The 25,034-nt window shown below is 39.1% G+C and overlaps 1 protein-coding gene across 3 annotated transcripts in view; it reads right to left on the bottom strand.

Annotated features, from left to right (window-relative positions):
- Positions 1-22,975, bottom strand: part of LOC149156822 (protein SIEL-like) — a 281,782-nt gene extending 258,807 nt beyond the window's left edge. For all 3 annotated transcript variants that reach the window (XM_089438630.1, XM_089438631.1, XM_089438632.1), the window contains exon 1: positions 22,071-22,975. In XM_089438630.1, the coding sequence (XP_089294756.1) occupies positions 22,071-22,946 (876 nt within the window). In that variant the 5' untranslated portion in view covers positions 22,947-22,975. The remainder of the gene's footprint in view (positions 1-22,070) is intronic.
- Between the last annotated feature and the right edge of the window lie 2,059 nt (positions 22,976-25,034).

Genomic DNA, 25,034 nt, shown 5'->3' with positions numbered 1-25,034 from the left:
AACAATAATATATTTATACAACAAACCCCATCGTACAGCGGCAACATCTGCATATTTATAATCTGGACATAGACGCTTACTCAATATACTAACATATTCAAATGACTGCCCATTCGAACTTTGGAACCAATGTTGCTAACATCAGCAAGGGTCCAGAAAACCAAAAAATCGTAAAAATCGGGAAAATATCGATAAAAATCGGCAAACATCGACAAAATCAAGATACCATCAAAATATTGGTAAAAATCGGCAAAAGTCGGCTAGGCCAAAAAATCGTGGTTTCGAGATAAAATCGGGATGTTATCAAGATGTTTGCAACATTGTTTGGAACCATCTATGTTAGTTTTTGGTAGAATCGGAAGTGCTCTAGCCTTGAAAATTGGTGGAGAGGTTAAGGCACATGACTTCTAAAGAACACAGAAACTGTTTGGTGAAATTCCACCTGGATTGTATTTTATTAAAATAATTAATATTTTTAATGGGGTTCCTAAGTCTAAACTTAGGAAAATTAAAATATTAATGGGTATTAATAAAAATATGGGTGAAAATGATCTAGAAGGCAGATCAAGTCATGTTTTAATCTTAACCGTTGATTAGAGACTTAATCTCGATCATTGAAGTCTCAACAGGAAAATTATAAAATGGAGGCTTGGGATTCGTTTGGAAACACACACGAAGAGAACAAATTGATCAAGAATTTGATTCCTAAGGCAGGGTTTGCTAAGGATTTCGAATTAAGTGATCATTTTGCAGCAGAGGGGCAGTGAGAATCCGGGAGAAGGACTTTCTGGAGAATACAGACAAAGAGACAGAGAGAGCCGGCAAAGCAGAAAAGTTGCATGTCATGCAGAAGCCGAAATTGTCGAGAACAGCCGGAACTGTCGGGAACTGGCGAAACGGCCGGGAAAGCTGATGCAGAGGGCAGAAGCCGGAACTGCCAGGAACAATCGAAACTACCGGAACAGCCAAGAAAGCTGACGCAAAGGGCAGAAGTAGGAACTGTCGGGAACAGTCGGAACTGCCGAGAAAGCTAACACAAAGGGCAAAAGAGGTGACACAGAAATAGTCAGGGTTAGCCAGTCTTGTGTCAGATCAGCCGGAATTCTGTCGGGTGAGGTGAGGTAAAACTCACTCAGATTTTCCGTCAAGATGAGCATCCTAGATTTGTATTCAGATATTTCTCCTACATAATAATAATCCCTCAGAGTTGCTGCACCGGTTTTCATGCAATGGGTTTTTCCAAGGACTATTATGTCCAAAAATAAGTGTGTCCTATGTATCTTGTTCTTTGCTCTATTTTCTGTTTCATGAGATCAAATATTTAATAATTGTAGGCTGCAGAAGTAATTTGCTTCAGTATTCAAAAGAATAACTTGATGAATGTAATTTAAAAATCAAGTAGGTGAAGTAGATTCAGATTTGCTGCAGTAGGGGTTCCTTCAAGTCTAGGAATTTTCACATGGTATCAGAGGGTTGATTTTGAAAGAGGAAAGAGCAGATCTAGTGCTGAGTAGTGAGGCCGAAAGTCGCACTTGGCAACAGTTCGAATCCCCTTGGAGGGATTGTGCAGTCCTTGCCGAGAAGTTGATTCGAGAAAATATCTCTCTTAGTGAGTCGACAAAGAGGTACGATTTTGAATCGTGAGCTTGCAGAGGTAGAGGGAGTGACGCAGAGCCTCAACGCAGTGCTAGAAGGGCGCAGTTTCTGTCGAGGCAGAAATTCGCTGGAAAAGAACGAAGGCACGTAGTAGGGGAATTTTCTCCTCGGAGAACTTTCCGCTAGAAAGTTCAAATTTCTCACTTGTTGGGCAGTTGCGCTAAGCAATGACTAGAGGAGCCAGTTTGACAGGTGGGTGAAATGGCATCGCATGGGCTAAGAGATCAGGACAGGTTGCACGGAGCCTCCAACTATGTCATATGGAAGACCAGAATCTTAGTTGCTTTGAAGGAATATGATCTCGAGGCCTACGTCAATAGTGTTGTCGTTCTGAGTTAGTTACCGGAAAACCCACAGTAATAACCATATTTTGTCAACGTTTCAAATCCGAACAGGGATCCATCATCAAGACTATTTCTGAATGTTGATAGTAGAAGAGCTAAATGAGACTGTAGCTCTTCTTGCTATCTTCACTCTGAATTTTTCGAGTAAAATGATTTCACTCCATGTATCCCCTCCATTCAGGGAAATGATTTTGGATTTTAGACATCTATGGTTTATATCTTCTGAGTTAGTTACCGGAGAACCCACAGTAATAACCATATTTTCTCAACGTTTCAAATCCCAACAGGGATCCATCATCAGGACTATTTCTGAATGTTGATATAGAAGAGCTAAATGAGACTGTAGCTCTTCTTGCTATCTTCACTCTGAATTTTTCAAGTAAAATATTTCCCTCCATGTATTGCCTCCGTACAGGGAAATGATTCTGGATTTTAGACATCTGTGGTTTATATCTTCTAAGTTAGTTACCGAAGAACCCACAGTAATAACCATATTCTGTCAACGTTTCAAATCCCAACAGGGATCCATCATCAGGATTATTTCTAAATGTTGATAGTAAAAGAGCTAAATGAGACTGTAGCTCTTCTTGCTATCTTCACTCTGAATTTTTCGAGTAAAATGATTTCACTCCATGTATCCCCTCCGTACAGGGAAATGATTCTAGATTTTAGACATTTGTGGTTTATATCTTCTTTGTTATTTACCGAAGAACCCACAGTAATAACCATATTCTGTCAACGTTTCAAATCCCAACAGGGATCCATCATCAGGACTATTTCTGAATGTTCATAGTAGAAGAGCTAAATGAGATTGTAGCTCTTCTTGCTATCTTCACTCTGAATTTTTCGAGTAAAATGATTTCACTCCATGTATCCCCTCTGTACAGGGAAATGATTCTGGATTTTAGACATCTGTGGTTTATATCTTCTGAGTTAGTTACCGGAGAACCCACAGTAATAACCATATTTTGTCAACGTTTCAAATCCCAACAGGGATCCATCATCAGGACTATTTATGAATGTTGATAGTAGAAGAGCTAAATGAGACTGTAGCTCTTCTTGCTACCTTCACTCTGAATTTTTCGAGTAAAATGATTTCACTCCATCTATCCCCTCTGTACAGGGAAATGATTCTGGATTTTAGACATCTGTGGTTTATATCTTCTGAGTTAGTTACCGGAGAACCCATAGTAATAACCATATTCTGTTAACGTTTTAAATCCCAACAGGGATCCATCATCAGGACTATTTCTGAATGTTGATGGTAGAAGAGCTAAATGAGACTATAGCTCTTCTTGCTATCTTCACTCTGAATTTTTCGAGTAATGATTTCACTCCATGTATCCCCTCTGTACAGGGAAATGATTCTGGATTTTAGGCATCTATGGTTTATATCTTCTAAGTTAGTTACCGGAAAACCCACAGTGATAACCATATTCTATCAACGTTTCAAATCCCAACAGGGATCCATCATCAGGACTATTTCTGAATGTTGATGGTAGAAGAGCTAAATGAGACTGTAGCTCTTCTTGCTATCTTCACTCTGAATTTTTCGAGTAAAATGATTTCACTCCATGTATCCCCTCCGTACAGGGAAATGATTCTGGATTTTAGACATCTGTGGTTTATATCTTCTGAGTTAGTTACCGGAGAACCCACAATAATAACCATATTTTGTCAACGTTTCAAATCCCAACAGGGATCCATCATCAAGACTATTTCTGAATGTTGATAGTAGAAGAGCTAAATGAGACTGTAGCTCTTCTTGTTGTCTTCACTCTGAATTTTTCGAGTAAAATGATTTCACTCCATGTTCCTGCTGACAACGATCAAAAGAAGAAGTATAAGGCCGAGCAGGGGAAGGCAAAGAGGCTCATTCTCGATGGAGTTCGAGATCATGTGGTCTCACACTTGCAGGGCAAGGATACAACCCGGGAGATGTGGGAAGTCTTGTCATATCTGTATGAAGGCTCTTCCTAACAGCGGAAGATGTACTTAGAGCAGAAGTTGCAACGGACTTTGATGCAAAAAGGAGAAGGGGTGAACCTCTATCTTCAGCGTCTTTAGGACACTAGAGACCAGCTTGCTGCAGTGGGGTCCACTCCTCAGCCAACCACGATGGTGAGGATAGCCCTAAATGGAGTCTCGGATGAATGGCAAGTTTTCGTCCAAATCATATTGGGCAGAGAAAACTACCTTCATCGGAGGAGATGTGGGCGACTCTTCAACAGGAATTAAGAAGGGACCTAGTGAAGGTCAACCTCAGTGGCTGCAATGGGAGTGGCACAAAGACAAAGGAGGAGGAGGAGAACGCAGCTCTAGCATCGAAGGGACAGCAGAAGCCGAAGCGAAAGAAGGACATTTCGAAGGTGAAATGTTTCAGTTGTGGCGAGATGGGCCACTATGCATCCCAATGTCCTTTGAAGAAAAAGGATAAGGATGAGAAACATGACCCTAAGGTTGGTTAAGCAAAGATTGACGAGGAAGAGTATGCCATGAGTGCCCACGCATCTCCAGGAGGGAGATGGAGCGATATTGAGTTGTAGTCAGGAGGACTACATGTGGGCAGGATCCTTGAGGAGTCCACCTCTTGGATCAATTCCTTGCTACAGGAGCCCAAGATTCAGCAGTAGCGAGATGGACTTAGTGTCAAATAATGCAATGGGTTGATTGGAGAGACCAATGCAGTAGCCTTAGACCAGAGACTAATCAGCGCAGGGCAAGGTTGGCAGTAGTGCAATTGGCACAGTGAAGAAGATTCAAAGCGTCAAAGACGAGCAGTCGGATTCCAACATTCATGGTATTATGTTGAACACAGTTAAGTTCAGTTAATTTTGGATGTTTTTCAATTGCTTCTCTCAGCAACTGAGTTGCAGTACGGATGCAGTGTTAGCAGTGGCAGTGCTAGCAGCATAGCAGATGCAGTGTTTGAGAGGGAGTTCTAGTACAGATGTAGCAATGGCAGTGGCAGTGGCAGTGTCATGGGTAGTAGTACTGTAGCGGCAACATCACAGTGTTGGTGGCAGCAACAGTGCAGAAAGGAGATGCTTCAGAAGCACAGCGACATGCAGTTGGGCATTGTTGCTAAAGCACTTTCATCGCTAAGAGGGAGTGTTAGTTTATAGCATCGGAAGTGCTCTAGCCTTGAAAATTAGTGGAGAAGCTAAGGCACATGAATTCTAAAGAACCCAAAAACCGTTTGGTTAAATTCCACCCGGATTGTATTTTATTAAAATAATTAATATTTTTAATGGGGTTCCTAAGTCTAAACTTAGGAAAATTAAAATATTAATGGGTATTAATAAAAATATGGGTGAGAATGATCTAGAAGGCGGATCAAGTCATGTTTAATCTTAGCGGTTGATTAGAGACTTAATCTCGGTCGTTGAAGTCACACGGAGAGAACGAATTGATGAAGAATTTGATTCCTAGGGCAGGGTTTGCTAAGAATTTCGAATTAAGTGATCATTCTGCGACAGAGGGGCAGTGAGAATCTGGAGAAGGGCTTTCCGGAGAATACATACAGAGAGGCAGAGAGAGCCAGTAGAGCAGAAAAATTGCTTGTCACGAAAAAGTCGAAACTGTTGGGAACAACCGAAACTACCGGGAACTAACGGAACAGCGAGGAAAGCTAATGCAGAGGGCAAAAGCCAGAACTGTCAGGAACAGCCGGGAAAGCTAACGCAGAGGACAGAAGCCGGAACTGTCGAGAATAGCCGAGACTGCCGGGAAAGCTGATGCAAAGGGCAGAAGAGGTGACATAGAAATAGCCAGGTTTAGCCAGTTTTGTGCCGGATCAACTGAAATTCTGTCGGGTGAAGTGAGGTAAAACTCATTTAGATTTTCCGCCAGTATTTTCTCTGTAAAGATTGCTAAATGAGCATCCTATATTTGTATTCAGATATTTCTCCTGCATAATAATAAACCCTCAAAGCTACTGCACCGATTTCCCGCATTGGGTTTTTCCGGGGACTATTGTGTCCAAAAATAAGGGTGTCCTATTTATCTTGTTCTTTGCTCTGTTTTCTGTTTCATGAAATCAAATATTTAATAAGTGTAGTTTGCAGAAGTAATTTGCTTCAGTATTCAGAAGAATAACTTGATGAATGTAATTTAAAAATCAAGTAGGTGAAGTAGATTCAGATTTGCTGCAATAGGGGTTTCTTCGAGTCTAGGAATTTTCACAATCTATGCCTTATATCTTAGAAACCATATTGGTTTGCAACTTCTTCTCTTTATTCCTTTGATCAGCATGAGCATCCAAGCACCTTTGTATGTAGTACACTTGCATTGTGATTGCATTTTGAATTTTGTGACATCTGAACAGAGATTCGTATGATAAGAATACTCCTTAAAATTATGTCGCGACTTGGTGTGCAACCTTTCTATACACTTAGGTATTTCAGATTTTTAAAAAATGGATTGTGGCCTTCAAAACTTAGGGCTTAGAATAAAGGTTACTTAGGAGCGGGAGCGGGAGCGGGACTGGGAGTGGAAGCAGAATGCGGGAGCGGGGAGGGACATTTTCAAAAGCTCTCGGTTTAGGAGCAAATCGGGAGCGAATTTTTATATAATATATTTATATATATTTTGATGCATATATGTCAACAAAAGCATGTAGAATGATGAAATAGCTAAAAAAAAAAGGCATGGATTGAACCATATAACATCAATCATCTAGAAGTTATAATCCTCATCAACCACATTCACAAGATAGTAACATACAACATATCGAGCCTCATGATTCAGCAATCATAAAGTTTCAAACTTTCAAAATTCGATATATAACATTTATCATCATTGTTCACTAAAGTTGTAACTTGTACTTGTAACCATTACCATTACCAAGTAACCAAACGATAACAAAGAATATCTAACATGAAATGAAATGTTTCAACTTTCACGAAGCATCATATTCATAATTCATTACCAATGAGTTATAATTGCCAACTTCAAACTTCAAACTTAAATTGTCATATATTGTTTACAAAAAATATCATAATAAATATGAAAGAGTCAACAGTTATAAAAACTACTAGAAACTAGAAAAGACAAGTAAATCTATTATCTATTGCTAATACTTGGACCTCTTGCTACCACGAGAAATGTCTAATTTCTGAGAAAGCAAGTAGAATGATGAATTAGTTATAAAAAGCATAAAAACACGGATTAACCATATAACATCAATCATCTAGTAGTTACAATCTTCATCAATATCGCCATCTAAGGATTAACATAAGATAGAAAACATAGCATGTCAAGTCAAGATTTTGTTTGAGTGATGGGTATATTTTTAATAGGGTCATGATAGAGGAGTTCGACAACCAATGTCATTAACATCAAGGTACATAGAGGGATTGGTGCTCTTGAAGAATTCCATACCCTAGTACATGAAAAAATCCAATGGAAACATTGCATTCCCCCCAATCCTAAAATCCTAAAGAAATTAAAAACAAACGAAAAAAAAACAAATAAGTCTGTTGGATTTTGAGTGAGATCTAAAATTCTACTTTCTCCATATGAAATCTAATGAGGTCAGAACCACTCTCAAACATCCTAAGTGATTTCATGGTAATGTTAAAAATTTAAGTAAAATGATGAAAATGAAAGATAAAGGAGAATGTCACTTTTACTTTAATTAGGGAGCGAAAAAAAAAAAAAAAAATTAGGCAACACGCTTCGAGAGCGGGTTTGAGAGGGGGGCGCTCCCTCGCAACCCTACTTAGAATTTCTTTTGGAACAGAGGTTCTTGGCCTCTTTAAGAATACCCTTGATGGTTTCAAGGATCTCTAACAAATCATACTTTTGATACATTCCAATCATCAAACTTCATAACTTCACAGCCTCATACACGTCTTTGAACAACTCATCACTATAATGTGCTTTGCACGGAAACAATGTGCTTTCCTTGGAACCAATATGTAATTTGCAAATCATTTTCAAAATAATATTATAGCTCTTAATCAAACCAAGTCCTGGACTGCCATTGCATAATCCAAAATTTGATCTCCAATCATACTTTGAATAATCCTAGCATGTGACATCTTCAGCATATGGAGCAAACTTATTTCCTTTCTTCATATGGAGCTTTTATTCAAGCACCAAACCGCAAATTTTATTGCCTTTCTGATCTCTTTACATATCTGACGTCCCAATCCTCATACTCATTTTTGGAAATCATTGTAATCTCCAGACAGAGATATTTTCAACCTTCTTTTGATTGCTTCCTAAGATTCCTTTATCTTAGTTACTGAGGCTTAATACACTCATGATTACATCAGCATCTTTCATCACAAGTTCAAGCTCAAGCATTAGTCAAATACGTGAGCTAATTATACTACAAAAGAAAGAAACCAAAATAAATTAATTTAGTCATTTTGGATTCTCTGAGGTCCTTATGAGATCTCTCAGCCTTCTACCATTAACCCTGAGCTCTTCGATCTTCTTGCAACAAGAACGAGGCAACCTCGGCCTTCTGAAGTAATTGTCTGAGACTGCTTTGTCAACTTACTGAGGCTCTCAAACCTCTGTAACTTTCTGAGGTAACTTTGACCTTTGTACTAGTCCTGAGGTTTTGAGCTTTGGCCTTATGCAATATGCTTTGAGGCCTTCTCGGCCCACTGAAATGAACTGATGTTTATTTCGGCCTAACTTCACTGACACTTCAATCTTCTCCCAAGTATGTTTCGGCCTTCTCTCAGGCTTAAGGATGGATCACAATCCTTTCTTATATGAATCTTAGTACAAGATAAAACTTCGGTTGCCAGCCTACCTGTAGTAATACAGAGGCATATGATTTTGAACTTCTTCATAATCAATGTTGCACGACTCGTACTCATATAAGACTCGTCTGTCTATTGACTCGTCAACTCGTATAAGACTCGGGAACAACCAATATAAAACTCGTATAAGACTTGTCAAAATGCAAAAAAAGGACTTAAAATATGGTAAATTTTAAGCACAAAAAAGAAACTAATGACAATTTCAATCCTTATAAATTATAAAAAATAATATATGCAATAGTTCATAACATCATCTCATATCTATAAAAGCAACATAACATATTCAATTTTTGTAAGCAAAACATTTAGATACTGAATAAGAAAAGGAATCATGATTCCACAATTAACATCAAAAATGTCAGCAAGTTCAAAATTCAAATACATATGTCATAAATGATAAATGATTGTCTCATAACAATCTTGAGTCTCATCACTCATGGACGACCACGCCTACAATAAGCCCTCGTGGAGCTAATGCTAACATCAAAAGGCTAAAGCAACTATGGGGCAGGTGTATTTGGAGTCTCCATTTGAGATGGCAAACTAGAGAGATCCTCGATCTCTTCATCAAGCCAACTCAAATCAGGGGACTCCTCCTCCACAACCTAATCGGACTCTAAATCAATAGTATCCAATAAAATTGGACCTGTATCCTTTGGTTGCACTTCTTTTGTGAGCCCTCCTCAGCCCGCAGGGCCCTGTGGTTGAGTTTCTCAACCAGTGTTGCAGGAAATGTCCCCCCCAAGAATCAAAAGCCCGATCCACGATCCGTATAGATCCGTGGGGGATCTGCCCTCCGAAACGCGTTTCGGAAAAACTGAAACGCAGATCGGGCTGAAAAATGTGGTTCCTGCCATTTCGAAACCTTACAGCCCGATCCACGTTTCGGTTTTTTCCGATCTGCATTTCGGTTTTTTGGATCCGTGTTTCGGTTTTTTGGAAACGCGTTTCGATTTTTTCCGAAACGCGTTTCATACGAGATAATTGAGCAACTATATGCTTAGCACTAGTCCATTTGGGAGCATGCATGCAATTAGCGATTCCAGGATGATGATGATCGAGTTGAGATGCCACGCCCATCTGGTCCCTTGGTTCCTAGGTTCCATGGTTCAACACCAACAGCAAGGGGTTCGTCTTCATCAGTTTCAGTGCCACAACTTCCACAGGCACCATCTTCTTCATTGCCACCACATGGAGGCCCGCCGCCATGTTCTCTTCGTGGTGGAAGGAGGAGAGATTAGTAGATATATTCACAATTTACTACTTTTGTTATAGATTAATCATTAGACTCGTAGGCTTGTGAATTTGAACCTTTTTGTCTTGGCGGTGACCAAGTGACCTATTTTGTAAACATTATTATTTGAATTTTGAACATGACAAATGTTGACAGTTGCTCACTTGCTAGATAAATCATAATATGATCTATGTTTTATGTTTTATAATATGCTTAAATGTTTTATGTTTTATAATATGCTTAAAATTTTGATGTATGTTTGTAATTGCTAGAATATAGATGGTTGATGCTCGAATAATTAATCATTGATGTACATACTAGTAACTACAATGGAATCATGGATGCCATATCTATCTTGATTTATGCAAAAATATGCATGTTTTCATGTCTTCTACAACTAATTTGGTATTTGGGATGTTTATTTTGAATATAAATGCAAAAAAAATATAAAAAATATATATATAGCAGACGCTTCGCTTACTAGATTTTTGGAAAATGACGCTTCCGCGTCCCCGCTTCCAAAAAACGTCCCCGTTTTGTCCCCACTTCATGCAACATTGTTCTCAACCACACAACGGCCCTATGTGGCTGACAAACTCAGCCACAGGGCCCTGCGGGCTGAGGAGGCAGTCCTCCTCAGTCCAAAAAAAATGAAAACCAAAAAAAAAATGAATACAAAAAAATTAAAAACAATTTACATGGAAAACATTCAAACAAGGTTCATGAAGCCTACTAGAAGCTAGGTCTGATCTGATGAAGCCTCCTTTAGCCTCCTCCAAGAGCTCCTTCACTATGCAATGGAGTCACTCAACACTAATAGAAATGAGCCAAACACTCAAATGACAAGTGAATGACAAATGGAAGGGAGGGAGGTGCTTATAAAGCATTTTCTTGCCTCCAATTTCCCTTTTCCTCCACTTCTTTCCAAAAAAAAAAGAAAAGAGAAAAATAAAAACTAAAAATCGCAATCTAAGGTTTGACGGGTCTTATAGGGGTCTGATGCGGGTCTTATGCCAAACCCGCAAGTCTTATACCAGTACACGGGCTTAATGCGAGTTTGGCCGAGTAAGGGTCTTAAGCGTGGGTTCTATGCAAGTGACCCGGCTCGCTATAGAACCCGCCAAGACCCACAGGTACTCACGGGTCTTATGCAGGTGGTGCTTCACTGTTCATAATCTTGACTAGGGTCACGAACACATCTCTAAAATATGCTTTGTTGAACTAGGACTCTTTCACAACAAATTTTATGATTGACGTTGGTAGAAAAGAGTGAAGATTTTCTTCAGTCAAGAAGGCAGATCTTGACTTTCTTTGTGACATGCTTCTTGACTTCTAGGGTTAGATAGCTTATACCATAGTTTCTCTTCTTCTTCTTCAAGGATGCTCTTATACCATAGTTTTAATACATGTTGCTGCACAAACTAGCAGGCCTAGTAAATAGGCAAGAGCTAGAGAGCACAACAACACTTGGGACAAAAGCCCATTGTCACCACAGTCTAAGTCCCCTTCTCTTCTCATATTTTCACCGACGGGAGGAGTCCCAATATTCCTCACTTGTGATAGATGTGTCTAGGATAGGTTTAAAGTGAGGCAAGGTGGCTCATTCAATGGAAAGGTTCAATGAAAATGCGAGCTTTGGGAGAAGCTAGGAAGACTTTCCACAAAAAAACCCTTGGAAAGGATCCTACACAAGACCTAGGGTTGATATATATGATGATATATAGGCACATCCAAGGTCAAGGTAGGCAAGAGAAAAGGCTAAGAAGGATATACTTCAACAAGTACTAAAGTGAAAGCCTTCAAAGAATCCCCAAGTTGAAGGATAGCATCTAGGGTTCCCACTTGGTGCAATGGCTAGGGCATCTATTATATTGAGATTCCATTGTAGGAATTCGTTCAAAACTTGTGGATGCCTATAGGAGACACTAAGGAAGAGTCTTGTCAGGACAGAATTCAAAACATGCACTCCTATTGAAATTCGCACCAAACCCTAGAGGGGCCTCCCTATCCTTGAAGGGACGAAGAAAAAGAGGTAAAAGGAGGTGAGAAAAGTAGACCAATGCATGCCTATTGGGAGAATTGGAGTCAAGGATAAACCAAGTAATGGCAATTCGCTCTTCAAGGAGACCTAGAAGGAATTTCACTACCCTTGATGGAAGCAACAACAAAACGACTTCTAGATTTTTATACTTCGATGACTATGGAGATTCAAGGATGAAAATGCAATTATCCTCGAGGAACGTTCATTCATTCATTATCTCATGAGTAACACATGCAAAATTTCCAATAGCTTCAATGTTTTAAACAATTTTTCATCAACTAGGGCACATTAATAACCATTAAAAATATTCCATGCATTAAACATTCACCAAATTAGAAATATAGCATTAAAAGGGCACTTACAAGATAATGAAGAATATATCCATCCACAAAAATGCCAAAGCGAAGCTCCAAGGTGAAATAACCAAATATCAAAATTCATCCAATTCGTCTAAAATTCATCCTCAAATTGCAGGTCCAAAATTCTCTAATGAGAGAGCGAAAATCCAAAGTGTGATCATGAGAGTGAGGCTAGGCCTCCTCTATTTATACATGATCTAAGAGTTTAAAAATTAAAAAAAGCCCCTCCAATGCCTAAAATGTCTAGTAACCCACCCATGGTTACAAGCCAACCATGATAGCTCATAAAATAAGTTAAATAAGCCTTCTTTGGGCCACGCTAGGCTGACGTCGAGGCCTAGAAGGGCAGTGTTGAGGCCTCATGTGCTGATGATGAGAGTGAGGGCCTCAAAAATGGTGAATAAGAGGGGGATGCCCTCCAAATGCTGCAAAACATCTCCAAACCCCAATTTGGGCTTTAGGGGATCCAAATGGATCTCATGGGTCTCCAAATGGCTCAAGATCAAGTTGATGCTCTATCAATAAGGGCTAGAAGATGACACATGCCCTCCCACATCTCCCCAGGAAAGGCAAAACCTCCTTTGGGCCTTGGATCAGCGACCAAGTGTCGGGTGCAATGTGTAGCTCGCTGGGCAATGTAGTCCAAGTGCATCATCATCTTTGTATAACTGGGGCATGAACAAGCAACGTGGTGGTGTTGAAGAAGCCCATGGTGAGGCAATCAATGCTTCGCATGGTTAAAGGCCCATGGCTCTCAACACTCACCCTACAAGTGCCATTATGACCCTCTGGAAGGCTTGAATCCTGTATAGGGAGGCCAAGTCCAAAATGAAAACCCAAGTGCAATCCTATATAAGATCTAATGCATCTTCTCACCTTCCAGTACAATTAGTCAATTGAGTAAATAAGCTTGCTAATCAAGGGCAAAAGTTGACACTTCATAATGGCATGCCCTTCCAAATGGGGCTTTAGACATGCCCAAATATTTCCTTGCTTGGCAAGAGGAGTTAATAAAGGATCATATTAGGTGGTTTCAACCTCTAAGGGAATGACAGGTCCATGGTACACCCATCAAATGGCAGGTGTCATGTGAAATAGTGATGGAATGGAGTGGGGGCAATAGGGGAGGCTCCAAGTCACATGCCATGGTACAAGGGCAACTATGATGAGGGAAGCCCATACCTTGGGTGTATGAATGTAGGAGGGAGCAATCGTGGTACATGAGTTACCCCGGCCTTTGTTTTTCCACCCTTCTTTATATGCCTTTTGCCTTTTACGATTTTTCTTCATTTTTACTGCTCGGGGCTCAAGGGGATAAGAGCATAATGTGTAAGATGTAGGAGTGATTACCCCCTTAAGGTGGGGCAGTGCATCACCCACCAAGGGTTGGGACAATCATTGGTTCCTTAATGATGAGAGGGGCACTCATAGGGGCCTTAGGAACCAAGGTGATGACCATAATGATAAGGGATTGAGCTCGTGTTTGGCTTTTTCCTACATGCTAAATTTTATTGTTTCGACCATCTTTTGCATTTTTAGGTACATTTCTTGTTGTATGTGGCCATATTATGCTTTTATCTTTCTTTTAGTGCATCAACCTCCGAGGCATCATTCCAAGCCTGACCCAAGGTGTGGACAAGGGGAGGGGGAGACTAACACTTTGTGGACCCAGATGGGGAGAATGTGAAAAGGGTTTGTAATGAGCAAAGGGAAGTGATATATGTGGTATCGAGAGGCGGGACCTGTTATCACCTGTTGCCTACACCTACCTACAATTTAGTGAGAAAAGCCTTCAACCCCACAAAGTGTGGTTGGTGGCAGGGAACTCAGAGAAGGGATTGTCACACTAATCCCAACTCTCTCCATTTGAGCTATCTCCTAGGTTAGCTAAGGGGGGGTGGTCCCTAATGAAAAGTTAAGTTAAAAGTTGTGAGTTTCTAGGAGAGTGTTATAGTGAAAATGGATTACTTTTAAAAATATATGAGTAAATATGATGTGAGCAACTTGAAATAACAATGTCAATCTAAACCATAAAACTAGTGCTTTATAAGGAATTTGCTCAACAATTTAAAGATATATTTGCTCAAAGTAAAATGCAATGCTCTCAAAAGAGAAAGCAAAGTAACTTTGAAATGTAAACAAGAATTGTTAGCACAAGATATGTAAGATACAAAATGTTTTTGAGATAATCAACTTTATGAATCAAAACATGTGAAACATATCTTGCCAAAACCCAAAAACTAGTAATTAACATGGAAACGTAAAAGAAAGGAAGTGCTAAACCAAGGCATCAATATGCAATTAGACTTGAAGCATGAAAAGAAAGCATTTGTTTGAAATGATTACAATACTTGCTTTTGGAATAGACTTTGCATATGAAAACTCAAACCATCAAGAGACAAGTAAAGTAAATGTAATGGAAAGTGCTCTTGATTAATTTTATCAATTATCTCTACAACAAAATTACAATTTAACTCTTCAATCCTCAGACCTCACCCTTGCCCAAAGATATGGATCTCATAGTGAGGAGTTAGTAGAGGGTCCCTAAGATGTTTGCTTCAACCAACTTATGTTGAAAGAAAAAATTAATGAGGCTTGGGGCCTTCCTATAATAAAATGCCTAGTTGAAGTGCAAATTGTGTTAATTAAACTAATGCTACATGCAAATGCTTCAAAGAGAAATAGTTTGCAAAACTTGAGAGGCTAGAATGTAAATAAGTTCATATGTGTTTGCACCATTAAATGGAAAAGAGACAAGTAAAATGGAATAGATTGTTTTAAGCTACAATTGTTTCAAATAAATGATAGTGCTCCAATAACTTCGATGACATACATGTTAAAATTGGCAACTACGGCCAAACTCCATGTGGGTCATCTTATTTATGGCAGCTGTATTTTTCTTGGGTCCCTTTCATTGACAGGTGTAGGATTGATCTAAAGATCATCCGATTCCGATAAGTATTCATGGAGATATGAATTTATTTGTGTTATGGGACAATTCGTCAAGGTCGGCAGGCAACCAAATAAACCCCTCATGTGCTCAACGTTTTAGTATAAATAGAGGTGCCTTGAAAGTCATTTGGACACACTCACAACTCTCTTGTGATCTCTTCCTCTCCATTTGTTTGGGTTTTAATGGAAGGAAGAATCCCTAAGAGAATACGCTAATCTAGGAGGTCTGCCCTAGCCCTAGACGAAGAGATCTAACGTTGCCCTCATCTACATTCATGGAGAAGAATCTTCGCTGCCCAAAAGGGAGGCTCTTATATTGCAGTAAGGGTAGGGTTCAACGCTGCTATGGAGAAGCCCTAACATAACCTATGAAGAGGTATACGCAGTCAAGAAGGGCAGCAATGTAAACGCAGCCTAGAAGAGGGTCTCTACCCTAGATGGATGCCCTAGAACCTTAACGTAGTCTATGGAAGAATGAAAGGTCTAAAATTGCCCTAACCGCAGCAAGAGAGGGAGACTCTAAGACAGCGTGGAGGAGGCCTGAGTTCCACAATGGAGGCCGAGTTAATTGCTAGAGCAGTAGCTTGTTTTTGGGTCACTTTGGTGGAGGGCGTAAGGGCTAGTTGTGACTGCTGGGGTATAACAAGCCAACGTGTTGTTTAGGAATGCTAGAGAAGGGTGATCATAGCTTTGGGACAGATGTTGTCGTTGATGTGTGAGCGCTGGTAGGACTGTCATTGATGCCCCAACCAATCCGTGACCTTATTGTGAAGGTTGTCCTAATAGTTGTTAGAATGATTAGAGAATCCCCTAACAATGATCTGATGTAAGTACACCAAGCATGCACATTGGGACAGCAAGCATGCACATTGGGACAACAAGCATGCAAGGTACAGCAAGCATACACATTGGGACAGCAAGCATGCAAGGTACAGCAAGCATGCACATTGGGACAGCAAGCATGCAAGGTATAGCTACAGCAAACACAATGGGACAACATGGCAAGCATAGTGTTGCAAGCACATAGGACAGTATGGCAACATGGCACAGCAATGGCACATGATGCAGTACATTGATGGGTACAGTCATGATTGGTGAAGCATGATGAGATGCAGCATAGTGATGATGGGTGCACATGGTGCAGCACAGAGAGGTGCGGCATGATGATGAGGTGCAGCACAACGATAGGTGAAAGAGTCACTTTGGAGAATCAATTGACGCAGCATGTCTTCAACTGATCTCCTCTATCATCTTCTTAGAGATGATCTATCCTCTTATCTAGATAAGTCAAAGTGTTGACTTCTGTTGTAAATGTACTATCTCTCTCTCTGCTAAACTATTGAAGAACATATAAGAAGAATTGATCAAGGGTTTCCCCATATTGGGGTTTGTCCTTGGTTAGCGCCACATCCTGTGTCCTCTTGTCTTGGCTTGTCTTCTGCGATTTATATTTATGTTCTATCTGCAGTTTACTTTAACGCTAATGTGATTGCTAATCTGGAAAAGGTATTGAGCTAACTGTGAAAATTGAAATAAATTGCTCTAGCATAGAACATACCTGAAATTAACAATATAGCATAAATTGACAAAGTAGTGAAGCATACACTTGAAGAAATTATGAAACAATTAAAACTTGCCAAAATATGAAGTGTTTACACATAAGATGAGATTTTCTCAAGTTTACAATTTGGAAGCTTATGCCTATGGGAATTTGAATACAAGATTAGTAAAAATTTGCATGTGAAGCAAAATTAGTCCACCCACAAGAATCCCTCCTCTAAAAGAGGAAGGGGGATGCCATGAGAAAAATCTCAAGCTCATTCAAGCAAAATTGTTATTTTTTATTAGCGCTCGAAGCGGGTAAAAATGCGTATAAGAAGGTTACCCACAATATGAAAGTGAACTTTACAAAGATAGGAATCTAACAAAGTTAGACTCTCCCAAAAATATAACAACAATAAACTTGAAGATTGAAAAAACTCTCCAAAAGAGATTCACAAGGCTCAAAAGGCCCAGGGCCTAAATGAGTTTGCAACTCTCTCCCAAGTGCTTACGGCATCCCTAGAAATCAGTCTTTGGATAGCATGAGGGGTCCTACATAAACACAAGTGAGTAGTTTACCAAAGCTTCTCCTCAAGCTCCTTGTTGCCCAATGCTCAAGCCTATGGGCTAGCATTGGAAATGACTCTTGAATAGGAGATATAACTTTGAAAGAACTAGAATCAAAGAAGTATTTTGAATTTAAATGGATGATCAAGTAGCTATAGAGTAAGAAAACTCTCTTTTGCTCTTCGTTGGATGGAAGACTTGGAGCGAAAAAATGGCTGAGTCTTGGATCGCCGTGACTCTAGGAGTGAGTTGATCTAATTGAAATTTATCCCACTTCCAGATGGATTCTTGCACACAATACAAAATATCTTTTCTACACACTTGAACATGTATTAGTTTGCACAAGATTAGAGCAATATAATGAATAAGATAAACCAAACATTCCTCCTAAAATGAATTGGCAAGTTTATCCTTAGAGTACTACTCTAAATCAATGATATGTGCAAGATAGTTTGCACACATCAATCCAAGCAAGATTGCAAATATAAACTAGTATTAATTCCATATACAAAAGAAATTAAACACAATAGCAATAGCATGAAAGGACATCACCTCATAACGCCAAGAGGACACCAACCGGATAACCCCAAAATCTTGATTATATTAAAAAAGTATGCAAGTACAAAATGGTAGAGTTTCCTCAAAACCAACAGCTCATAACCTGATACAATATGAGAGCACATAGCCTCATTATATAGAGAGTTGGGAGCAAATCCCAAGGAAGAATGCATGTGAGAACTGAACTTAGAGCAAATCCGAAGGAAAGATAAGTCAAGTTCAATGTGGAGAAGATAGAGACACCAGAGCAAAATCGAATTCCATATGTGCACCTCAAAGGAAATCGAATTCCATATATGGCATAGTAAACTCATCCATGAGTGAATCCAAGAAATGAGATAACTCCAATCAAACCAAATCAAACTCGAGCCAAGTGCCGCCACTTTAGATGATGATCCCAAAGATGCTCTGCGCAAATCCCTAGGAACTGCGTGATTTCCTCAAGTGAAACTCGAAATCCTCCATGTGAAGTGCTAAGTGTAGAAGCAACTCGAACTAACAGTGAGAGAAGGCCCCACGAAATCTTCATTCTAAATATTCCGTAGAATATTCCTTCAGTACATGAGTTCCTCTAATAAATTTGATTTTCCACATGTGCAACTGCTACTTTATCTCTAGGAAATTCGATTTTATGAAATAATGGTATATTTATGATGCAATATGCTTAGTCATCTTCCACATGTCCGTTGACTCAACTCTTTGACTTAAGATAATTTCCAAGTCATTTCCACGTCATTCTCTCACATGGAATAATTTATTTCTCTCTATTTCATCTAATTCTAACCTAATTAAATGCCACAATTTCCACTAAACTTAGGAAATGTGGGTTTTAAGGGTCCAAAACACATTATTAACCCCTCAAAGTGTGTCATAGTAGGAAGTTGAGGGTGAGAAGTGTAATTTTTATTACTCATACCCCATACAACTTCTCTAGACTACACTTATTACATTTTAAATACAATTTTATTTGCAATTTTTTACTTGCGGGAAATCTTAAAAATTAAAAAATGACTACCTAGACCTAACCAAATTACACGAAATTTTTTGTGTGATCTAGTATTGTAATATATATCGACTCTAGACACTAAGATGTGTTAGGGGCTCAACCTTCAAACCTTCACCCCGACTTTGGGGTTAAAAGTGAGTGAAAAAAACCTAGAAAACTATCCGCCTCTAAAAAAGAAAGGATAATTAACTAAATAAAAAAAACACTCCAAGGTATACTCGTTTGTTGATCGAGTCTCAACATATTAGGCCTATTACAGACTCAAAAATCATCATTACTAGTATCACTTATTACAATTCCCCGCAGGGTGTGGAATCTGGGTACAAGAAAGATGATGAGAAGATAGATGTAAACTCGTTAAAAAACTATGTTCACTGATGATATATGATGGTACAAGTGTCTTCTGGATCATCCTTGGGCATGGAGTCTTCATATAATCATCAGGTGCTACTCCAGTGGTCAACAGGACCACGCAACCAAAATCAAGGTTTCCCATATAGTGTCACTCCTAAAGCTAATGGCCCATAAAGGACATCCCACGGGACTAGGATACAAGATCAACCCCTAAAGTTGAGGCAACGAAACAAGAGTACAGCCCAAACCTTTTGTTTCCGCCGAATCCCCCCACTAATCCATGCCCAAGTGTGCCCAAATAAAGCAAGCATAAACATGCAATCACATAATGAAAAACCATACCTTCGGGGTTGGAAGGCCCACCTTCAAACATACTTTCATAACAAATGAGCGAGGACACACAATGGTTGGCTCGGGTGGCGGAGAAAAATAGCACATCGAGCTATCAGGTGGCTGCAAGGGGCTGATGGCTGCCAGCTGAAGACAAATTTAGGAGAAAATTCTCCTATAGGGGTCACCCACTGGTGGTGGATAACAATACCATGTTGAATTTTCGTAGGTCTTCTACTGGTAATTACTTCTAATGATATTCACTTTAATTTCTTTCATATTCTCATTAATCATTAAGCAATGAAACAGAAGATCTTCAACAATGAACAGTAGAATCATAAAGAGAGCCAAATCAAGTACACAAGCATTTACCTTGGGAAAACCCACAAGGGGGAAAATCCCAGCAACCTTTTTCCTTAGAGAAATTATTCAAGTCAATGGAGATACATCTAAAACATAAAGTCAAACTAACAGCCTTGGTCAAACCTGGTCAAACTGCCCACAAGACAACTCAATCTGCTGTCCAACAAGTTCGGAATAGTCAGTTCTGGTAGTACTGAACTTCAGCCTTCTTTTCTCAAACAAACTCGATTCTGTTCCTCAGATAACCCAGAAACTCTGCCACGGATTCATCCTTATTTACTCAGATACATCTTCTTCGTTTGCCTCAAACTTACCTTCTTTGCTGGCCTCAGACAAAACTTCTTTGCTGGACTCAGACCCCTTCTTCACTGGCCTCAGACCTCTTATTTGCTGGCCTCAAACAAACCTTCTTTGCTGGCCTCAGACAGACCAAGTTACTTGCCCTTGGAGGAGGACGAAATGGTATGTGTATATAGTGTCTTGAGAGGCCGAATGGATGCCTCTAGAAGCTGGGCCAACTTGTCCTGTCGGAGGGCCGACCAGGTCATCTTTGGAGCCAAAATTCAAATTCAAAATTCACAATTTTTCTCTTTTAAAAACTGACATGAAGAATATGTCATATATTTTATCTTTTGACAATAGCATGAAGAATATGCTTTATATTTATCATTATAAATACATCAAGGGCTAAAATATTAATTATGAAGACCGACAATAGCTACAAATTCAACACTCCGGGGTCTTGTCTGGGCTCAGGCAGCCACGAGGCATGGGTGACTCATTAATTGTCACACTCATGGAAATTCTTGCTCGTCCCATCCCTTCGTCGCAGCAGTCATGGCGCTGTACACCCAGGATCATGAGAACTTATGGTTTTGGCCAATGGCTCTGATACAGGGGAGTCGGGGACTTACCACATGCTTCAGACTTTCCTTATGGCCCCCAGACTGCTCAGTTCTTGGGTCCATGCATTGGCAGACTGGATTGTGGTGTGCATATTTTATGATTTGTAGATGACGGCTTCGAACTTCTCATCTAGGTGGTGTAAAGCCCCTCAAATCTCTCCTAGTGAAGCGGCAAGCCACTGATCTCCAGGACAGTTTGGCACAGCTTCAAGTCCATTATTAGCACCTGGCAGTGCAAATGACCACAGCAATGGATATCCTGATCGATCACAGGCAGAAAATTCAAAGGGCAGAAGACAAAATCAACTGCTTGAGGAGTCAAATTGGAGAGCTGCAGCATGGAAGTGCTCAGGGTTCTCTGCTTCCTTCTCCCTCTGTCAACTCTGTTAGTCCATCTATATCAATCCTCCTGGATTTGAATGTTGAAGCTCCATCTCTGGAGCCTGTAGCTTCTCAAGACTTGGTTAAGGTTCTACCTCCAGCATAATTTAGTATGGAAGCTAATTTTTGTCTTATGTTAGGCATTTTCTACAGGGTATATACTCCTAGGTTCCTTTGTTCAGAGGTAATCTTGCTGTTATACAGTCTTGTGGTTTTGATTTTAGTACAGCTTGAAGCTGTCAGTAAACATTCCACTAGATTTGTAATCCTGAGACACTGCTGTGTATTCAGCCAAGAATTTGATTAATATAATATTTCCCAAATATGGTTTAAAAGAAAGAAAAAAATCACACCATAGTTGTCGCATCTTAGCTGAAAGTAAGTTTGACCCTTTCCTTGCTGTCGACCCTTATTGGGGTAACTCAGTGTCAGTGGACCGTATATGATAATTCTAAGATTCTTCCTATGTAAGGGTGACCAGACAAGAAAAACAGGAAGAAATAAATAAAAAATAAAAAGGATAAAAATAGTAATATTTAATTAATACACTTAACATAATTTACTGATGATAACAATACTCTGTCGTAAAAATCAGAAATGACATAACTATAGAATCAGCTAGCATCACAAATTAGACTGCCAAAAATGAACAACATTTGCTACCAAATATTTTCTTGAAATATAAGAGCTACTCACCAATTTAATGGCAGACAAACGTACGAGTTCATCCTTATCCTGAAAAAGGGCAACCGCACGTCTGTAGCAGCCTTTGGTCAAATGAAAACCCTTCCTGTGCAATGATATCAAACCCTTCAATGCAGCCTCCCTGACAGAAGGATATGGGTCCTTGGTAAACGCCTCAAAAACTTTAAAAGCAAGCTCCCCGTGTTCATTATTTTCTCCATTCTTACTCTTAGATGACAAACCCAAGAGATTCAACAGCCTTGTCCGAAGGCTTACTTTATCAGTACATAGAAGAGACAATGCCAGGGCTCCATCTAATTCACTGATTACCCCTGTTTGATTATAAATATAATTCAAAGAGCTGATGATTTGGGTAGTTACAAAATCATCAAAATAGTGATGTGCTTCTAAGTATTTGTGCATAACGTTTACTACTGAGTGAGTGGTCTCTTGAGGCATATCATGGCGAACTGCAATATCCGCTAATAATTTGATGATGTGTTGGACCAATTGAGGATCAGTCTCATCCCAGAGGTGTTGTTGGAGGGTGTTATTAATATTTTGACTCAGTGTGAGAGTAGATGCATAGTTTAAGTGGGCGGTGAGGAAGGCAATGGTCTTGAATCTTTGGGATTTTTCAGGATCTTTGATAAAGGAAATTTGGTGGGATATGAGATTATCGATATGATTATTGAGTTTTGCATTTTCCTCCTCTTCCTGCTCTGCAAAAACTGATTTGCGCTTCCTCGACATCGCTGTTGTTTGCTTATTCGGCTTTTCCACCATGGTCGCTCGAAAACTAAAACACTGGCATTGAGTGCAGGGCACAAATCCGGCGCGTGGTTTTGTTGGTCCGCGCCAGATGCAGGGCAACAATCGTCGCCGCATGTTGTGCGCCTCCAAATGAAAAAAAAAAAAACAAAATTACTTCGGTTTCGTATAAGTTCCCAAAAATTAAGTATTATTTTATATCCGAGTTGTCTTATTTGGACTTTTTGGAAGTGTTTTTGTTGACTTTTTGGGTCAAATTTCCCAACATTATTCCGGCAGCAATATTGAAATCACAAGTTTGATGGGTAATCCTGCACAATCAAAGTGTCGTTGAGGTTTTTCAAGGTGTTGAATCCAAATATGTAGTTAAAAAACCAGTTTAAATAATACAAATCAAGATTTAACTTCAAATTTTTCCACAAGATTCCCGTCCAAAAATCACTAAAGACAACTCCCTTTATATTATTTAATTAAATTTTTATTTTTATCTTTTTCGAAAGTCAATTACCAAATTTTCAACCAGCATTCGCTCACATCCTTCATTGTTTGTGTTTGCAACATTCCCTCATTGTTTGTGTTTGCAACATTTAAATTTAATTGACCTTAAGTGTTTGTGTTTGCAACATTTAAATTTAATTGATAATTAAGGGATAAACACATAAATAAGGTTGTCTCAATTAAATTGTGGAAATCTTACCATCTTAGCACCTTGGTCTAACATCTTTTCATTGTTGATCTTGTGAGCACTTTTTATTTGCATGTTCCATCTTTCTTGTATTTGTCACTAATTCTTATGATATTGTTATATTTTTGAAGTGGAAGTACTTTGTTGCATTTTTTTCTTGATACTAACATCTTCTCTTGGGACATTATTTATCTCGTAACTTGAAATCTTTTCGATTGTGCAAGTGATATATTTGGTTGAGTATTATTTTAAGGCACTTGTTTGTATTTGCTAATCTTTTTATTGTCACACCATTCTAATCGAATCCATCTTTTGAGATACGCATTGCTCATTAATAAACACACTTGCTAATTAGTCTTAATTTAAGTTGCCTAGAGAAGTAGTTGCCTTGCCTATAGTCTCCAAAGGCTTGTTGCTTCAACAAGTTTTCTCCTTCCTTCTTCCTCTAGGGACTACCCCCATTAGCTTATCTAGGAGAGGGCTTAAACGAAGTGAGTAGGGATTCGAGTGACAACCCCTACTCTGAGGGTTGCGCCTTACAAAGTGTTACTTTGTGGGGTTGAGAACATCTCCCATGCTAAGGTGTACATCTCAGCGACAACACAACTAATGGAAGAATGAATCCACATAACATATGACACAAATAAACTTAATCAAACAAGAGAATTCTAGTAATGATAAGATAAAAATAACATGCTATTGATAGGGGATGGGGACCAAACTAATTTTATTGACCTCAAAATCTCAGAACAGATTACAAATACAAAGGTGAATCAAGCCTCTTGATCCAATGTTTTTCACCATCTTTGAAAACTAATTAAGTAGATATTTCTTATGCTAAGTGGTGCACCTTCCTTGGCCAAGAATAGTCATGCATGGACGCTTTAACTAAACCTTGAATTGAATTAGAACTTAAGTAGTCTCTCATGAATTGGAACTTAAGGGTCTTTTCCTCCTCCGGTAATGCGTTCATATCCGGTCTCACCCGTGTAGTCAACGTGAATAAATGGGGCTTCCTCAACTGCTCCCCGAAGGTTGCTTCACATCGTGGACATGTTCAAATGTCGGCTTAAGGGTTTTTCCCTCCTCCCGGTAACCCATTCAGATCTAGTTGGCTCTTTTCCTCCTTTTTTCCTTGGCTACTAATCTTTCCTTGTGCTAGCTGCTAATATTTCTTAGGTATGGATGCTCGTCTTTTGCTCGACTCATCTTCTGCTGAAAAGATCCATTAATTGTAAAGAATAAATAGCAAGGATGCATTAGGGTCCAGAGTTAGCCATCAGGAATTAGTTATTGAATTAATTAAAATAATATTTATTTAATATTTAGTTATAAACTAGCTTTTGTAAATTAGTCGTTATTTAGTTATATATATATATATAAATTAATTAAAATAAAATTCATTTATAATATTAAACGACTTAATTAAATAAAGTAAATAAAATCATAAGGGATCAAATTGTATAAAGTAATCATTAGAATAAGATTAATATTCTTATTAATAAATTAATTAATTGATT

The sequence above is a fragment of the Pinus tabuliformis genome, chromosome 9 (assembly GCF_031772625.1).
Source record: "Pinus tabuliformis cultivar Carrire ecotype Pingquan chromosome 9, CPIR1, whole genome shotgun sequence".
NCBI classification, from domain to species: Eukaryota; Viridiplantae; Streptophyta; class Pinopsida; order Pinales; family Pinaceae; genus Pinus; species Pinus tabuliformis.
The sequence above is the reverse complement of the archived record's forward strand: the minus strand, read 5'-3'. Positions and strand labels throughout refer to the sequence as shown.